The sequence below is a fragment of the Vipera berus genome (assembly GCF_964194415.1).
Source record: "Vipera berus genome assembly, chromosome: 11".
NCBI classification, from domain to species: domain Eukaryota; kingdom Metazoa; phylum Chordata; class Lepidosauria; order Squamata; family Viperidae; genus Vipera; species Vipera berus.
Window position 1 is genome coordinate 14,551,420 of NC_138214.1, and position 19,276 is coordinate 14,570,695.

Sequence of the window (19,276 nt, forward strand, 5' to 3'; positions counted from 1 at the left end):
AGGACGCTGAGCTTGTCGATCAGAAGGGCGGCAGTTTGACGGGTCGAATCCCGAGTGCCGCATAACAGAGTGAGCGCCTGTTACTCGTCCCAGCTTCTGCCAACCTAGCAGTTCGAAAGCACGTCAAAATGCAAGTAGAAAAATAGGGACCCCTACGGTGGGAAGGTAACAGCGCTCCGTGCGCCTTTGGCCTCTAGTCATGCCGGCCACATGACCACAGAGACGTCCTTGGACAAGCGCTGGCTCTTCGGCTTCGAAACGGAGATGAGCACTGGCCCCTAAAGTCGGAAACGACTAGCACCTTACCTTAAAGGTAATAGGTGCAAGGTGTCAAGTCAAGTCTGCTCACCTGAGCTGTCGAACAAACTGGGAAATAGGTGTGCAGTTGTCCTGATGAATAACATAGTCTTTCTTCTAGAACAGGGGTCCCCAACCCCAGGTCCGTGGACCAGTACTGGGCTGCAGCATGCCAGCAACCAGTCCGCACAAACAAGCAAAGCCCCATCCACGAGATGCAGGCAGCACACAAAACCACGTCCTTTCCCGTCCTCGGAAAAAAACCTCTTTCCACGGAACTGGTCCCCGGTGTCCAAAAGGTTGGGGACCTCTGCTCTGTTGAATACAACAGACCTGACATCAAATCTAAGTTGATCACATAGTCAGGGAGAATTATTCTGAGCTGTGTGCACGCCAGTCTATATTTATAAATCTGTTCCTTCTTCTTCTTCTTCTTTATTTTTGCAGCTACCTTTTGAAATGGAAGTTTATTACATTCAACATATCATGCTCTACGTTGTCCCCATCTACCTGCTATGGAAAGGAGGTAGGTCTTTCTGTGGGGCCTTACAGGCACTATTTAATTATATCCTGTCTTCCTAGCTAATCAGGACCTCCATCGTGGTGTTCTAGAGAAGAATGGGAGAGCCGTCAGCCGCTGAATGTTAATTTTGCTCCGCGGTTCTTAACTAAGGCTGCTACGTTTCCACTTCAGCAGTCCGACAAAACTCCAGCAAAGCTTTTTACAGTTTAAAAACACAGAACATGGAGTCATAGGACGGGAAGGGACCTTTGAGGTCTTCTAGTCCAACCCCCCCTGCTCAGGGCAGGAACCTCATACCATTCCAGACCAATGGCTGTCCAATTTCTTCTTAAAAACCTCCAGCGAAGGAGCAGCCACAACTTCTGGAAGCAAATCGTTCCACCGATTAATTGTTTCTCACTGTCATGCAGTTTCTCCTCACTTCTAGGTTGAATCTCCTTTTAAACAAGCTTCTGCCCATTACTTCCATGTCTGCCCTCTGGACAAAGGGAAAGTCATCAACAAATGAATTCCTCCCCTCTCACCCAAGAAATGGTAGAGTTGTGTGAATGGGCCCCACTGGCTTTGCATAATGTAGCTCTTCATTTGTTGGCCAACCACTATTTGGCCAGGATGGGGTGGGGAATCTATGGCCTCTTCATGACTCGTGGACTTCAACTCCCAGAATTCCTGAGCCCAGCATGGCTCAGCTTGGAAACCTCTCCCTTTCCCCTCAGCGTGGCTGCTTCAGGAATTCTGGGAGTTGAAGTCCACGAGTCATAAAAGAGCCGAGGTTGCCTACCCTTGCTATAGACCAACTCTACGTCTGGTGGAACTACTGGTACCTTTAGAGCAGGGGTCTTCAAACTTGGTCCTTATGACTCGTGGGCTTCAACTCCCAGAATTCCTGAGCCCAGCATGGCTCAGCTTGGAAACCTCTGCCTTTCCCCTCAGCGTGGCTGGCTCAGGAATTCTGGGAGTTGAAGTCCACGAGTCGTAAAAGAGCCAAGGTTGCCCACCCCTGGGCCAGGAGGAGAGCTTTCAAACCTATTTCAGGAGACTGGCCATCTCCTTTGGGTTTCTGCAACTCTCTGCCGCCCTCTACTGGTGGCCTGCAAACCCTGAACTTCACCTTCCATTCATGTTTCTCAAAGGTGGGATAAACATGTTGTTCAATAGAAAGAACAAATGAATGAAAGCCTAGTTGCCACCACTAACATTGCCTTGAGGACCTTCTCTGGGGAACATATCGTTGGGACTTCCCTAGGATTAGCATAGGTTGTTGTTGATGTTGTTAGTTGGGAAGTCGTGTCCGACCCATCGCGACCCCATGGACAACGTTCCTCCCGGCCTCCCTGTCCTCTAGGTAGCCATATAATATATGTCCAAATCACCTGAGGGCAGGACAAGAAGCAACAGATGGAAACTAATCCAAGGAGAGAACCAACCTGGAACTAAGGAGAAACTTCCTGACAGTTAGAACAAATAACCAGTGGAACAACCTGCCTCCAGAAGCGGTGAATGCTCCAATACTGGAAGTTTTTAAGAAGAGACTGGACAGTCATTTGTCTGAAGTGCTATAGGGTTTCCTGCCGGAGCAGGGGATTAGACTAGATGACCTCCAAGGTCCCTTTCAATGCTATGATTCTATGTTCTATCTACGGGAAGGCTCTCAACAGTGGAGTGGTTCCTGGTACTGTGAGTAATATAAGTCCTTAGCCATATAAGTTTTCTAAAACAAACAAACAAACAAACAAACAAACAAACAAACAGGATCTTGCTGGCACGATCCAAGAACTCCGATTCCAGAACTCCTCCACCTGCCATGGATTCCTTTGAGATCTCTTTGAGGGTCTGATATGGTAGGATGTTCTTTTGAAATTGTGGGTTTTTCCCCCTAATATTTTAAAAGCTTGAAATTTGCTATTAAAGTCTCAGCAAAGCTTAAATAACAAGCCATCGTTTACCAATCGCATGTAACCAATGGTGGGGTTCAGCCAGTTCGCACCCCTTCGGCAGAACCGGTAGCTAATTTTTTGTTGCCCAGGCCCAGAATGGACTTCCGGAAGCGGCATCCACACCGAGAACCGGTTGTTCACCTATTTGAATCTCACCACTGCGTGTAACCCAGTTCAGATTTCTTTAGCTTAAGAGGAACATGTTTTTCAAGTAGTATATTATTTCTTTCTTTCTTTCTTTCTTTCTTTCTTTCTTTCTTTCTTTCTTTCTTTCTTTCTTTCTTTCTTTCTTTCTTTCTTTCTTTCTTTTTGTTTTAAGATGTGAGAAACGTAAAAGTGTTGGGATGGCTTGTATGAGGAAAAAGACTTAAATACTTAAGTGTAATTAACTCTAAGAAAATCCTAACAGGAAAAAATGTTTTTTTTTTGAACATTGCGGGGTAGACAAATTTAAATGAGAACTTTGAAAAGGATCTATCACAAGGTGATTAAGATGATTAATTAGAAAAGAGGATTTGTATTGATGTGGTTGTTATTCGTAGAAATACTAGAAAAATGTCAATATTCAATTGCTGTTTACTAAAATTACTAGGAAATGTACTACTTTAATAATATTGGAAGAAGAGAAAATCAAGGAAAGCTATTATGTGGAATAGGGAACTATAGAAATTAATTGTTATTGTTTGTAAATATAAACCCAGACAACATGCTGTTTACCAAATATTAATGTTAACAAAAATTAATAAAATATATGCTTAAAAAAAGATTTATTGCTAAGCTGTGGTGAAGTTTCTCTAGTTTTGCGTTAGAAGATGGCGTTAACCTTGAAAGATTATTCTGCAGGTAACCCTCGGAACCAGAATTTGCATTACTAAATAAGGCGGTTGTTCGGCGAGTCATACTTTATTTTACAAAATTTTTTGTTATAGATTGTTAAGCTAATCATTGCAGCTTTTAGTGAATCATGTGGATGTTAAATGAATCCTGCTTCCCTCAATTGACTTTGCTTGTCAGAAGCCGGCTGGGAGGTTGCATATGGCGGTCACGTCAACCTGGGTTGCTGCAACGGCTGTAAATACATGCCGGTTGCAAAGTGCTCAAATTTGGGTCAGATGACCCCCCCCAAGGATGCTGCAGTGGTTGTAAGTGCAAGATTTGGGTCCAAAGTCACATTTTTCAACGTTGTTGCAATTTTGAGTAGTTGTTAAACAAATGGTTATAAGTCGAGGACTATCTCTAATGATTCACGAGGAGCTCTGGAGAAGTTGAGTTAGGCTAGGAAGAAGAAGTGTGATTTCATTTCTTCCCCACCGTCTCTCCTCCCTGCACTCTTCCTTTTTACCCATTTCCCAGATGAGTAAGTTACTGGTCAACATCTAGTGATTTTCCACTGTTTGCAGAGAAGGAATTTCTGACCGGAGAGACATCAAAGAGGGAAGAGAAAGCATTCCTCAGCTGAAATTCAAAAGCTCAGAATTAAATTGGAATTGGAAAAATAAACGTGTAGATTTCTTTTCCAGCTGGCCAGATTGCCAGGAATTTGCCTGGGTCTTTTTCCCTTGGCTTTGTACAATGGTTTGAAAAGCTCCCTACTTCAAATCGGGCTGGTTGGGTCCTGGAGCGTGTCTAGAAGGAAGCTTTCTAGTAGTTAACTATTTCTAGTCAACTGTTTCTAGTTCGATGCACCAAATTGTCATTAGTTAGGAGTGCCAGAACTCTCCACAAATTATCCTGGATTTAGCGCCACAACTGAGTTCCAAATTTCCGTCGCTCAGCAAGACAAGTTGTTAAGTGAGCTGTGTGCCCACTGTATGACCTTTCTGCCACAGTTAAGCCAATCGCTGCAGTTGTTCAGTGAACCACGAGGTTGTTAAGCGAAACCATCAGGCTGCCCCCCGGTTGACGTATGCTTGTCGGAAGCCAGCTGGGATGGGAAGCTTAGACCGGGCGATCTCAGGATGCTGCAACCGTCGTAAGTACATGCCAGTTGCCAAGCGCCCAAATTTGGGTCACATGACCAAGGGGATGCTGCCACGGTTGTAAGCACGAAAGCGTGAAAGTCGCTTTTTTCAGCGCCGCTGCAGACTTTGAACGGTCACTAAACAAATGGCTGTTGACGACTATTTGTAAAGGAAAATATCACATAGGTCCAAATAATGGGGGAGGATTACACAGATTCTGAGACAGGGGTCTTCCAACTTTAAGGCTTGTGGACTTCAATTCCCAGAACTCCTCAGCCAGCCCTGGCTGGCTGAGGAATTCTGGGAGTTGAAGTCCACAAGTCTTAGAGTGGCCAAGTTTGAAGACCTCTGTCTCAGACACTCCTCCTAATTCATATGAGCACAGGTAGTCCTCGACTTACAACAGTTCGTTTACAGACCATTCAAAGTTACAACGGCACTGAAAAAAGTGACCTATGACCGCTTTTCACACTTGTGACCATTTCAGTTTCCCTGTGGTCAGGTGACCCAAATTTGGACGCTTGGCAACTGGCAGGCACTTATGACGGTTGCAGCGTCCCTTCTGACAAGCAAAGGAATCCGGATTATTATTATTATTATTTATTGGATTTATATACCGCCCTTCTCCCGAAGGACTCGGGGCGGTGTACAGGGCAATTAAAACACAATATACAATATACACTATACAAAGTTAAAATAAATGAAATTAAATTAGCCCTAATAAGTAAAACACATTTTAAAAGTTTAAAAATTAAAAAATTTAAAATCCCAATCCCTCAGTCCAGGCCGGCAAGCTCAAATAACCAAGTTTTCAGGTCGCGGCGAAGGGAGCCAAGGTCGGGAGCCATCCGGAGCTCAACAGGGAGTTGGTTCCATAGGGCAGGCGCGCCCACAGAGAATGCTCTCCCCCTGGGGGCCGCCAGTCGGCATTCCCTGACCGACGGCACCCTGAGGAGGCCCTCTCTGTGGGAGCGCACAGGACGATGGGAGGTTGACGCCGGCAGAAGGTGCTCCCGTAAATAATCACTTAACAACAGTATTGCAAACTGAACAACTGCAGTGATTCACGTAACACCTTGGGCAAGAAAAGTCGCAGACTGGGGCAAATCTCCCTTTACAACTATCTCACTTAGCAACCTAAATTACGGATGTATAAGCTCAGGGCTACCTGTAAGTTGCAACTTTGAACAGTCACTAAAGGAATGGTTGTGAGCCAAGGCCTAATTTGGCTGAATGAGGCTGTTAATTAATTTAATTAATTGAATAATTAATTAATTAAGTTTCAGGCCTGCTCCGGCATTGACTTCTGTGGTCCTGGTCTGCTAAAATAAGGATGAGTGCACAAACTTTTTCAAGCAAGGAGCCAGCCATGATCTTCTCAGTATCTTGAGATGTTTGCAATTCTCTTCCTTGACTTTCAGTCTGGTCTGCTACATAGGCATTTCTACCAGCTTATGTTCTGTATGGCAATAACCTTGGATTTTCAGGGTGAAAATTGCTACTTCATTAAAGGAAGGATGGGTGCCCACCTTGAAATAGCCCTAAACAATTTTCTCTTTTTCTCTCCTCCGAACAGGTGTCTACACTCCCGAGGCATCATGGAATTTCTGGTGGGCTTTGCTGTCCACTGGGTTGATGTTTGTCTACCACTACACCTTTTTACAGATCTTGGGACTCGTAAGTCTATTTACTTATATAGATTTTGTGTGTGTGTGTGTGTGTGTGTGTGTGTGTGTGTGTGTGTGTGTGTACGGAACGCTGTTACCTTCCCACCATAGTGGTCCCTATTTTTCTACTTGCATTTTTACATGCTTTCGAACTGCTAGGTTGGCAGAAGCTGGGACGAGTAATAGGTGCTCACTCTGCTACGTGGCACTCGGGATTTGACCCGCCAAACTGCCGATCTTCTGATCGACAAGCTCAGCGTCCTAACCCATATGGATTGTATGTGTATATATATATGTGTGTGTGTGTGTGTGTGTGTGTGTGTGTGTGTGTGTGTGTGTGTATAGGGATGCGGTGGCCCAGTGGGTTAGGACGCTGAGCCACCGCGTCCCTAAGCCAAAAAATTTACACAAATATGATGGTTTGGCCTGAAACAGGAAATAAGATTTGTCCCATGTTTGGGGCCTAGCAAGGTAATCTGAATATTTAGCAGACATTTAACACACACACACACACACACACACACACACACACATGTATGTATGTATCTATGTATGTATATGTATATGTATATGTATATGTATATGTATAAGGTAAAGGTAAAGGTTCCCCCGCACATGTGTGCTAGTCGTTTCCGACTCTAGGGGCCGGTGCTCATCTCCGTTTCAAAGCCGAAGAGCCAGCGCTTGTCCGAGGACGTCTTCCGTGGTCATGTGGCCGGCATGACTAGACGCCAAAGGCGCACGGAACGCTGTTACCTTCCCACCGGAGTGGTCCCTATTTTTCTACTTGCATTTTTACGTGCTTTCGAACTGCTAGGTTGGCAGAAGCTGGGACGAGTAACAGGCGCTCACTCTGCTACGCGGCACTCGGGATTCGACCCGCCAAACTGCCGACCTTCAGATCGACAAGCTCAGCGTCCTAACCCACTGAGCCACCGCGTCCCTTTTATGTATATGTATATGTATATGTATATGTATATGTATCTCCCTGGGTGGTCTATGGGTGGGTTTAGTAAAAACTATGCCAATGGAGCAAGTAAGTAAGTAAGAAAAAAACCACACAGAAGATGTAGCTTGGAGAAAAGAGGAAAGAATCCCTGTTTAAAATGATTTACCATCTAGCCAAGTAGATTAAACAAGAGGAAACTGCAGTGTGTTTTTTAAAAAAAGCTTCAAAATTACATTTGTTTGGGTGTAAACTTAGGTGCCGGAGGGAGACAAAGAAGATCTGACATATTTCAGGTTCATAGTCCCTCTGGAGAGTGAGAAGGGCGACCTAGGAATTTAATAAATAAATATAATATTCAAGGACCGGAGGCATTGAGAAAAGTAGGCTAATTGTTGTAAGACCATTTTTTCTCTCTCTAAAAGCCAATCTTTCTCCTGTTCTTCTAGATCACTGAAGTGAACTTGAACAACATGCTGTGTCCGGCAATTTCCGATCCTTTCTATGGCCCCTGGTATAGAATCTGGGCATCGGGACACCAGTCCATTATGACTATGCTCCATGGAAAACTCATAATCCTCCTTTTCTACAACGCTGTCCCATTCTTTAAGCTCGGTGTGGATGTACTGCGATCCCCAGCTAAGAAAATATCCTGAGACTCCATCCTGGTTCTTGTTTCTTTGTTGAAGGATCTAGGAGAACCAGTGATTGTATTTGGGGCTGGAGATGAACACAGCCTATATTGTTTTCGATTTCTTTCTTCTATTATGACTTGGAAGTTTTATCTTCTTGCTATTCTGCCAAGTCTTGATTACCTGTAGCTGGCAAGGATGGCGAAACACGTGGGCTTCTTTAGACAAAAAAAGCCACAGGTAGACTTAGAGTACAACTTCTGATCTTGCCACCTTGGACCTTTGGAGTTCGACATGTCCATCATATCATGGACTATGGCTGATGGAAAGCACTGTTCCATGTTCTCATGTCTTCAGTGAGTTTTTCCTCCTGCGTGGCAGTTTTACCTTCAGCACGCAACCTCTTCTCATGTAGACTTTGCGTGTGAATAGTATTCGGTGCTTCCTCACTATCAGTGCAAATGCAAAGGTTGTTGCGTTGTTGAAATGGGTTAAGCATATGGGGAACAGTTACAATTTACTTGCTAAACACTGCCTTCTGAAGCTCCTAAAAGTTTAAGCTGAAGTCTCCTCAGATGCCATCATATCTGCTCCCAGATTGTTCTTCTAAATTAATTGGTGAAAAACAGTTTAATTGCTGGATTAAGATTTGGAGATTAGGAGATGGATTTGTCTCATTTAAAGGCATTGACCAAGAAAATCTGCCAATTTGGAGTTGGACTCTATGTCATAGTTAAGTATAGTTACGTAAATGTATTGCATATTGTACATACATATATTCGATGTTATGTACACACACACACAAACATAATATATCAACTTCCCCCTTCTAGGACACTCCAGAAGAAAACATAATTTTTCTTCATCTATGAGTCACCATCTAGCAATACTGTGCTAGATGAGGACCCTCAGACCAACGTATTTGGAGATCCTTGGGGGGAAACAACATATATTCAGGAGTATTAAATGAAACTAGCCAGGTTTGACTAAAGTAGCCAAGCTGCAAAAGTTATCCTTCATGGATATTGAGGAATAATTGTCTTTTCAGCATTGGAGTAAATTGGAGAAAGGGAGAAGCAGGACCTTTAGTTTTTTGAGTTGTTGCTGTGATAGTTGTTCTGAATTATATCCCGGTTATTCTTTTGTCCCAACCCACCAGTTGTCTACTGTTGTATTGCCTTACATGTCCCATGTCGGGCAGCCTTTGATACCTCAAGCAGAGAAAATTTGCCTTAAGGGTCAACCTTATCTGCCCTTTCCACCTGAATGTGGGAAGTTACTGGGTGGGGTGGGTACTCAGCATGAAGAACTTCAAAAGGTAGTTTTGAATATTTCATTCCAGTTGACCAAAACTTGAATCTCACTGCAGTTTGGCATGATCAGAGAAGTTATCTTCTACTTGGGGGCTTTGTAGATCTTGGGTTTTTTGTTTTGTTTTTTGTTTGTATTCGTAGCTGGTGAGACATTTTGTAAATATTCAACTGTGAATATGCTTTAGCTGTCACAGTTCTATCTTTCTATGTTGCCCAGTGGGAAATTTTGTCCCTGTGTTTCTTGGGCCAAATTCCAGATGGTCAAAACCCAGCGGGGAGCAAGGTGTCTGCTTCTGCTCTGCTCAACCTTGATGTTTACTCTTCAACGTGGCAACGTGGCATATTTTAACAGTTAGACGTACATGCGGTGAAATTTCTAGATGAATAACATAGCCACAGTGTATTTGTGTGTGTTTGTGTGTGTATGCCTGTGGGTGACAGTTCTTTAGGATCCCTTCCATAACAGGATCGTAAAACGTACAAGGAGATATGCATGGCTGTTTTAAATAGTGAATATTGAGGGGTTTTTTTTAAAGCCAAGAATTAGCTAGAGGGCAGGTTTCTTATTTGGATCTGTCAGAGAAAGTGATCTTCGTATTTCTACATGATCTCAGTGATCAGTCTGGATCTATCCTTTGATTCTGTGCCATATTTATCATCCATACCATGGCCTTAAGTGTTGTTTTTTGTAGACCATGTAGCCAAGTGTCTGGGTGCCTCTTGATCACAGGAGAGACTTTGAATTTGCTTTCAGAACTACTTGCTGCTCGTAAAACAGGTGGCACTTATTTTCTTTCCAGATCATAAAATAGCTGAGACGTTTGAAAAACATTCCATGTCCTCTGTTCGAGTCCAGGTTATTTGATGAAACAGCTGCCTTGCTAGTGCAACAGATTGGGAATTTTCTTTTTAAATCACTTTTCTCTAGCCACTGTTGAAGTTTTCTTTTACATGGATGAATAGACCAGGGACTTCTAAAGCTCTTTTGAGGGAGCATTTTTCTTTCCTTCTGTGATTTGGCAGAGCTGTGGAGTCCATTGAACCAAGTTGCAACTTCTGCGAACTAGAATTTTGAGTTCTGGGCTGAAGCAACCAGATCATGGAGAGATAAGGGACTGCTGATGCTCGATCTGTCCGGAAGGTTGCTATTCTCATTTGATAAAAAGAGCATCTTCAGCAGGAAAGATACCTAATATTGTTTGTTCTAGAGCTGGGATTTTTCCTTCTCCCCCCTCCCCCCTAAATTTAAGCTGGCGAGCTTTATTGGGGGGGGGGAAATGCAGTAGTAGGACATTCTGAACTTTTAAGATAAATTCAGGTTCCTTTGTGGAACCCCAGTCAGCCGTGTTCTTTGTAAATCGCTAACAGTGCAAGGAAGAACGTGTCATTTTCCTTCTTGAAATGGAAGTACAGGAAGATTTTCCACGCTGGGGCAAAAAATGCAGTTAGAGGGACACACGTTTTAATTTATAGATCGGTTGTGGGAAGGAAATAATAGCATAAATCGGTTAACCCGAAGCAACAAGGATTTGCAGGTTGCATCCCTCTTGGCCTCCTTCAAAATGAAAAACCTTTGTGGCTACTCGGTTTTCTGGTACCTGGCAGCTTTTGTTGGCCAAATTCTTTGAATGAAGGGTTGGCTCGGAGCATCCTGGAAAGAGGCTTGAAAAAAAGCCGCCAGCAGATTGTCATGGAGGCCAAAGTCACAGCCTTGGAATGCTTTGGTCCTCTCCATTAGCATCCCCATTCCCATCACTTTCTCTTTTCATAAAGTCTTGGAAGAATCTAAGTTGTTTCTATCTACCGGGTATGGAATTCTTTCGAGTTGCTTTCCTTTTGCTTTTAACATCTCGTGTGATCGTTGAGGCCAAGGTTGCCCATGGCCTCCATTTCTGGCTGTAGAACTTCTTGGAACTCTAGTTAGAAGTTGTCTTTGGGGGCCCATCACAAACCAGGGCGATAGGCATGTGTGCACTTTTTAACGTCGAGTACCTCAGTGTAGCTTGCCCCTTTTTTGTGGCCTGCGTCAGGGTTTTGATATCTTTCTCATCATGGAAATTGCGTGTGCTTTGGAAATAATAATAATTTTTAAAAAAACCTCAGAAATGAGTTCTTCTCTCATAGCCAAAAGGCACCAACACTCACTCTACGTCAGATTAACGCTGGTTTTATCTACACCTGAGATTGTGCAATGGGATGAGATATACTGCTGTTAAACTTTCATGATGCAAGTGTATTTTTATTTTTAAGATTTATTTTTCAAAGCAGGACCTCGTCAAAGGACTTTTTGTGGGTCCTCAAAGCTGGATGTTTCCTCGAATTGCTGTAATTTTAGTTAAAACGTGTGGTTCTTACAAACACCCAAGATGTTTGCAGAACTGGGAAACTGGAAGTTTACTGACGTTGCTGCAGCTATCTGAAATGGTCCTTTTCTTCTGGTGTCTTAGTTCAGTTGGCAGCTTGGCAAAAAACAAAAAGAACCTTGTTCTTCGTGGCCATACTATCTTTTCTTATTTTCCTAGTCAAATAGCCTTCAAATGTTAAAAAAAGTGTTTTAGCTCATTCTGCCTATCAAGGGATAGTTAAAAGTAGAGTTATTTCCACTTTGGGGGAATTAAAAATAGAGTCACCTACTAAGATCATTTTATTAAGGTATTTTTTAAAAAAAGACTTGTTTTTTTTTAAAAAAAATGTAAGTCATTTTCCAACAAAATTGTGTATTTGGGTTTATGGCTATGTAGAGTTTGTCTCAAATGTTTGTTTTTTTTCCTATCTCAAAATAAAATGTTTGTGAAAAAAGCTGCTTCTCTTTTGTTTCAGGGAGATAAATATTTTATACCAACGGTCGTAACTGGTATTTTAATCCCTTGGTGCTAACTTCTTCACGGTGGCTGGTTTAGCAGATTAGACTTTCCTGCCAGCTTCAATAGAGGATCTCCTGCTGTGAGCAGCGGGCTGGACTAGAAGACCTCCAAGGTCCCTTCCAACCTTAATATTCTCCATGTATTCCAAAGAACCTAACCTTTTCAAAAGACGTCTACTGTTATTTCTTAAATTCAACAACCTCCTTCAGAATGCACAACCAGTTTGTTTTCAATCTGCCCACTTTTATATGTCTCCTCTGATCCAAGTCCCTTTTTTTCCAGTGCTGTTGTAACTTTGACCGGTCGCTAAGTGAATTGTCATAAGTCAAGGACTACCTGTAAACTTTTCTAAAGTTTATTTCAAATCTCTCTAGCCTCTAAGGGGTAGTGGTGGGGCTTTCCTAGATCCTGTCATCCCTTCTGGTTGAACTCAACCGGATCTAAAACTTAAGGAAAGGCATCAAAGTGCAAGGAAACCATTAATACAAGCAGCTGCGATTTTTCCTCATTTTATTGGGTAAATGATTTAAAAGGTAATAACAATAGTGTTAAAACTACTACAATATCTTTCCACAGCCATATCTCACAGACCCACAAATTACCTTCTAAAAGTAGTTTTTTTTTGCTTTTTCCTCATTTTTACCTTTAAGCCATACTAATAAAATGCCCTTCTTTTTTTTTAAAATCAACAGTTTCTTCACACTAATAGCAAAATTAAACATGGAAATAAGAAGAATCTAGTCTTAATGGAAGGAGGTTTGTGGTAATCTGTGATCATATTGTAATCAATAGTCAAAGGAAAAGAAGGGGGAGGGGCTTCCGAGCTACGCCAGGTAGATCGTCTGCCCACCTATGTCACTTTTTCCATTGAAGGTAACTAGTTATGCTGGTGAACAATTAATTCTTGTAACATATAAAACACTAAAATAACTTAGAAACTAGATCCAAATCTTTTGGAAAGAATCAGCTTTTTGATATACAAAAACAGTCATAAGTTGTTACAAAAGGTTTTTTTTTTCTCTTTTTAACTCAGTGCATTTATGTTACCAGTGGTGTGGCCACTGGCTTTCAGAGCAGAAGGAAATTTTCTTTCCGTCTGAAACAGTAATAATAAAAAAAGAAACAAGGAAAAAACACACACACATATCTTTGTATATAAAGAATCATTGCTGGTCTTAAGAAGTGTAACCAGAAACCCTTAGAATCTGAGAGGCACATGTCGGGTTTCTATATTATTTTATTTAAACATAAAAGTCACCAGTTTTAATTTCATGGGAGGAGCCGCGGCGGATCCTCAAAACTTAATTTTAACATCACTAGCAAAAAATCAGTTAGAAACTGTACAAAAATAAAAAAAGTTAACCCATTTGCATCCTGCAGAGGCTTTGAAGGATCGGAAGGCAGACATTTTAAGAAGCAGCATTGAGGCTTGGCTGGAGGTGTCTTTGGTTCAGTCCAACACACAAAATGTCGGCTACTCCAGACAGTTTCAAGAACCCAGACAAGTTGAAGATACGTCAAGAGGTTGAGATCGTTAATGTGAAATGGGGGTGGGTGGTGGGGCAGGTGCCCCCAGCTGACGGCACATCAGCACCGGGTGCTTCCTTCCTCGCGGGCTCCACGCCCAACCCCAGAGCGAAGATGGCGTTGACAGCAACGCACACCGCTGCACCCGCGTCCTCTCCTGGATGGAACCACCATCTCCTCTCTCTTAGCTTCAGCCGGACGTTAGTTCCCAAGCTGTCCTTCAGCCCATGGGGTGTAAGAAAGAAAAACGTTTAAAGCTAAAACTAAACCGCCTTTTTGATTTTGTTTTTGGAATGAAATAAGGCAAGAAAAACACAACCGCCTTCCTAAACAACAGCCATCTGTGGCTCAGTGACCCCGAAGAAACTCAGAGGAGAGGTTGGAAACGGACGCGGCTTTGAAGGCGGAGGAGGAACCGCAAAAGCCCACTTTGGGTCGGGGCGAAGGCCTCAGGAGGGGCAGCACGGTTGGGGCGATTGAGTAAGGCAGGGCTCTCCGACCTTGCCGACGTGACGACTTGTGGACTTCAGCTCCCAGGATTCTGAGAGTCCAGAAGTCATAATGTTGCCAGGGTTGAAGACCCCAGCCGTAAGGAACAGTAGCCCCTTTGCACAGCCAGCCCTTCCATGACCCAAGAAACACAGCCAGGTAAAAACAAAGCAGGTGCCACTGAAGCCGGATCACCACCACCGATGTGTCCAAGGTTATCGCTGGTGCATCTCACCAGCCTTGCAAGATTCCAGGAGTAGCTCTCAAAACAAACATAGATAAAGAGATTTACAACAGGTTCAAAAGAGTCTGGAGGGTTTTTTTTTGGTTTTCTTTTTTTTTTAAAGCGCACCTTTCCAGTTTGTTCAACCCTTTGAACAACAGCTGTTGTTTTTGATTAAGTTCCCAAAGCAATAGCTATATGGAGACACCCAAAATGAGAGAAAATAATAATAATAAAAAATATTGTGCATTATGCTGACAAGATGATCTTTTTTGTTTTTTTGTTTTGTTCCTCCTCCAAGCCACGGTGGGAAGTATTGCTGACCTCTTCCTTCAAACCCTGCAGGATTATTTTATTTAAATCAGTATATCATTATTACACTGGTAAGAAATTCTGTATAACATCTGCATATATTGAGGATTTTTTTTCTCTAAAAAAAATCTTGATATGATTCTAGAGTCCGCATGACCAGTCACGTGACCTGCTTAAGATGATTAGCACCTTTAAATACACATATATATTTTTAATATATATATATATAATAGATCTTTTTTCTTTTTTTTTCTTTTTTTTTTAAAAAAACTTTTTAACATTGAGCTCACCCAGAAGCATGAACTGTAATGAGAAAGATGGCTCTGTGTGTTTTTTTTTGTGTGTGTGTTGGTTTGTGTGTTGGGTGGCTATGGTAGAATATTCCAAATGCTTGCAGCAGAGAAATTTTTAACTTGTGCTCAAGTTTCCCTTTCAAGGCAAAACAGGGAAAGTTGCAATTAGACAGCAACCAACAATACTTTTCACATAAAAAAATGAACCCCTTTTTCCACCCTCCCGACAGGAAAGACAGCCCAAGAACTTCAACTGAAGCTCCGATAGGGTCTCCTCATCTGTTGCACCCTTTTTTTTTTCTTTTTTCCAGAATTTTTGCTTATTTGAAAATTAAGGCATTGAAACAGAAAGTTAATCTTCGGATGCTCAAATACTGTGGATCGAAGGAAAGACTGTGACGAAACGGCTTTCTGCTCCCTTCCCCAGCTGGGATCACGGTCAATTCTTTCAAAAGTACTTTTTATGACCTGGGATACAGCTCCGTTGGTTATTGTGGCGGTCCATGTTTATGAAGACTGCATCCCTAAATCAGATGAAATAGGAGAGGACTTCTGCCCAAATAGTGCCTGCCTCCTCCAAGTTGTTCTTCTAATTACCAGGGAGGATCTCTGAAATAGATCACTGAGATCCATTTCATTGAAGCTCGTACGAGTTCAGGAAGCCACTGAAACGAGAACTCTGTGAAAGTCCTTCTCAGAATTCAAGGTTGGTTAGGACAGGGATAGGCAACCTTGGCTCTTTTTATGACTCGTGGACTTCAACTCCCAGAATTCCTGAGCCAGCCATGCTGAGGGGAAAGGGATAGGTTTCCAAGCTGAGCCACACTGGCTCTGGAATTCTGGGAGTTGAAGTCCACGAGTCATAAAAGAGCCAAGGTGGCCTACCCCTGGCCTAGGCCTAGGCTGCTTTGTGACTCTTGGACTTCAACTCCCAGAATTCCTGAGCCGGCCATGCTGAGGGGAAAGGGAGAGGTTTCCAAGCTGAGACACGCTGGCTCAGGAATTCTGGGAGTTGAAGTCCACGAGTCATAAAAGAGCCAAGGATAAGGTCTCTCTGCTATGTCAACCCGGAGATGGTAACAATTCCAATTCTGCTAACTTGGCACAATTTCCTATGACTACTATCCAAATATACTTCTAGCACTGCATTGCAGCTTCGTAAAAAAGGTAACCGCGATTGGATTTTTAATTTAAAATGATTAAACCTTTAGGATTTTTCTAAAAAAAATATCGCTGGGCTTTTCTTTTTTGGACCTTGCAGAGTGCACCTAGTTTGGCTTTCATTTCATCCACAAAAGCACCGAAAATTGTGCCACTATGAGAGGCTAATTTGTACAGGGCCAAGCCTTGTAAGGTAGGAGACAAAAATGGCTTCCTGCTTTGTAAAGAACATTTTTCACCCGTCTGGAAAGTTTAGAATTTGGAATAGTTACCTCCTCTTGTGCTTCTGCTGCCTTGCCTTCCTTCCCAAAACTTGTGTCCCCTAAGGCACAAATATCAAAATCTGCCGGCTTCCTAACGCAGCCATTTCTTCAAGCTAATCCTCCTGATTAGAAGCAGCAAGAAACCTCTGAGAAGTGAAAGAGAATCTTGGGAGTCAGCCCGATTGGTGCTGTTCGTCAACTTGCTGATGAAGGAAAGCGCTTGGCAGATCACCCCATCCGCCCGAAGTCAGATTTAGGAACTGGGAGTCGGGAAGAGACAGACTATTCATCTGCCAGTTTTTAGTTCCAGGGATTTGAAAGGGCAACTTGAAAGGATTCGAACCAGGAACTCGATCTGGGTCTGTGAGGAAAGTCTTGGCTATGGTTATGTCTCAACCAGGGGTGTCCAACCTTGGTGAGTTTTAAGACTTGGTGGACTTCGACTCCCAGAATTCCCCAGCTACTCGTGCTGGCTGGGGAATAGTGGGAGTTGAAGTCCACAAGTCTTAAAAGTCACCAAGGTTGGACGCCCCTGGTACAAAACAAAAGCACACTTTTGTTTCTCATCGTAATTAATTTGGCTTATCAATCAGACCAGAAATGAAAAGGTTCGCGTAGTCTCTAACAATTTTTATCTGGTAGCTCATCCTAGTCAAAGGCAATCTTTATCTTGCTTTCTGACCTGGGACCCGATATTTTAAAGAATTTTTAAGAGCAGACTGTTGTATTTCATTTTTCTCTTAACCTGACACATTTGCCTTCTTTCCTTCCATCCAGAGTTTTACAGAAAAAGGTGACGGATACAACTGAGTGATAAATGAAATAGAACTTTAAAATGTTCTTTTTTTAAAAAAAAAAAGAACCTCAGTTTTTTTATGTTGACATAACCAAAAGAAAACCCACCCAACCCAGTGACTCATTTTTTTAAAAAAAAAAAAAGGAGGGGGGAGAGAAGAGAGCAAAGGGGTTCTTTGTAACGATGCAGCGTTTCCACCCGTTGCCATGGTGAGCTTAACCTGCCACGGAGAAGCGTCAACATGGCAACGGAAATTATCATCATAAAATGGTACAGTAATAGAGATAGCTAGACCAGGAAGGAGGGGGCTCTCCTGGGAAGAGGTCTGCAGAAAAGTCCAGAGACTGGTCATACGGCTCAGTGTCAGGAATAATGGTTGTAGGGGGGAAGGGTGTGCCCGATGCCGTTTTGGAAGTGGTGATGCTGACGGTGGGCAAGGTATTCTGTGTAGCTCACGGTCATCTTCTCACTACGATACCTAAAAGAAAAGTGGGGAGAGAAAGGGAAAAAGAGAGGGGGGAGTTAAAGAAAAAAAAAAAGAGAGAGAGAAGTTTAATTCCCCCAAAGCCTTTGGTGGTGCAGTGGTTAGAATGCAGAATTGCAGGCTGACTCTGCCCACAGCCAGGAAGTTCGATCCTAACCGGCTCAAGATTGACTCAGCCTTCCGTCCTTCAGGTCGGCAAAATGAGGAGCCAGATTGTTTGGGGCAACTTGCTGACTCTAAACCCGCTTAGAGAGGAATGCAAAGCACTTTGAAGCATATATAAGTGCTTCATCCATCTGTCTGTCTGTCTGTCTATCTATCTATCTATCTATCTATCTATCTATCTATCTATCTATCTATCTATCTATCTATCTATCTATCTATCTATCATCTATCTATCTATCTATCTATCTATCTATCTATCTATCTATCTATCTATCTATCTATCTATCTATCTATCTATCTATCTATCCATCTATCATGCTCTGGTGGTGCAGTGGTTAGAAAGCAGAATTGCAGGCTGACTCTGCCCAGAGCCAGGAAGTTCGATCCTGACCAGCTCAAGGTTGACTCAGCCTTCCATCTTCCAAAGTCGGTAAAATGAGGACCCAGATCATTAAGGGCGATAAGCTGACTCTGCAAATCGCCCAGAGAGGGCTGTAAAGCACTATGGGACAGTATGTAAGTCTAGTGCTATTGCTATTTGCTAAAGAAGAAAAAACGGTTAAAGAAGCAGCCGAAATGTTTGGAATGGTATAGGGTCTTCCGCTTGAGAAGGGGCTTGGACTAGAAGACTCCAAGCCACACACACACACACACACACACACACACACACACACACACACACCCTTCCGTTATTCTGTTGAGGTTTAAGATATGGGTATCCAACCTTTGGCTGGCCTGGGACGCACTGAGTGAAGAGGAACTGTCTTAGGTCGCATAGAAAATATTTAATATAGTTAATGTATATAAATAACAAATGGTTTTTATTATATCTTGTAGGGCCGCTTTACTAGCTGTCCAGGCCCACATAAAGCTTGAGGATTAAGACACACCTGGTTTAAGCATTAAAAGAGAACCAGAAAAACAAGAAAAACTCAACAGAACTAAGGCTAGGAGGACCCACTTGGTTAAGATATAACTTCCCAAACTCATCTCTACCCCAGGCTTCAACTTTCACAGTCTTTATGATTTACTTATTAAGAAACGTCATGTGGTTGCCCAACTCACTCATGGTGACTCTGGACGATTTACAGAAGTAAAACCCCAATACAAACCCAATAACAATCCCCACCCCCACCCTCACCACACCAACAACAATCAAACAAACCACTTGATGGGCTTGGTATCACTCTGAGGTCCCCAGACCCGCTGGCCAAACCAGGTTTTCTGGGCCTCAGTGTCAAAGCCGGGCCAATCTTATTTTTGCAGGGATGGTGTTCCACAGAGAAGGAGCCACCACGGAGAAGAGAGAACTGGAGCGGATGTGGATAGCCAAGGCCAAAGTGATCCTGGTGATGGTAGGAACGTTTGGGCCGTTATCTCCTAAGCTGGGAGAAGGGCTTCAACAGATCCCAGCTCTCCATCC

General features: G+C 42.9%; 2 protein-coding genes across 3 annotated transcripts in view; one reads left to right on the forward strand and one right to left on the reverse strand.

Moving 5' to 3' along the window:
- TMEM164 (transmembrane protein 164) overlaps positions 1–12,069 on the forward strand; it is a 38,368-nt gene extending 26,299 nt beyond the window's left edge. For both annotated transcript variants that reach the window (XM_081336933.1, XM_081336934.1), the window contains exons 5-7: positions 745–823; positions 6,295–6,395; positions 7,781–12,069. In XM_081336933.1, the coding sequence (XP_081193059.1) occupies positions 745–823; positions 6,295–6,395; positions 7,781–7,987 (387 nt within the window). In that variant the 3' untranslated portion in view covers positions 7,988–12,069. The remainder of the gene's footprint in view (positions 1–744; positions 824–6,294; positions 6,396–7,780) is intronic.
- Positions 12,070–12,633: 564 nt separating this feature from the next.
- Positions 12,634–19,276, reverse strand: part of AMMECR1 (AMMECR nuclear protein 1) — a gene marked incomplete at its 5' end in the record, with an annotated part of 83,211 nt that continues 76,568 nt past the window's right edge. The window contains one exon of the mRNA XM_081336701.1: positions 12,634–17,682. Within this exon, the coding sequence (XP_081192827.1) occupies positions 17,568–17,682 (115 nt within the window). The 3' untranslated portion in view covers positions 12,634–17,567. The remainder of the gene's footprint in view (positions 17,683–19,276) is intronic.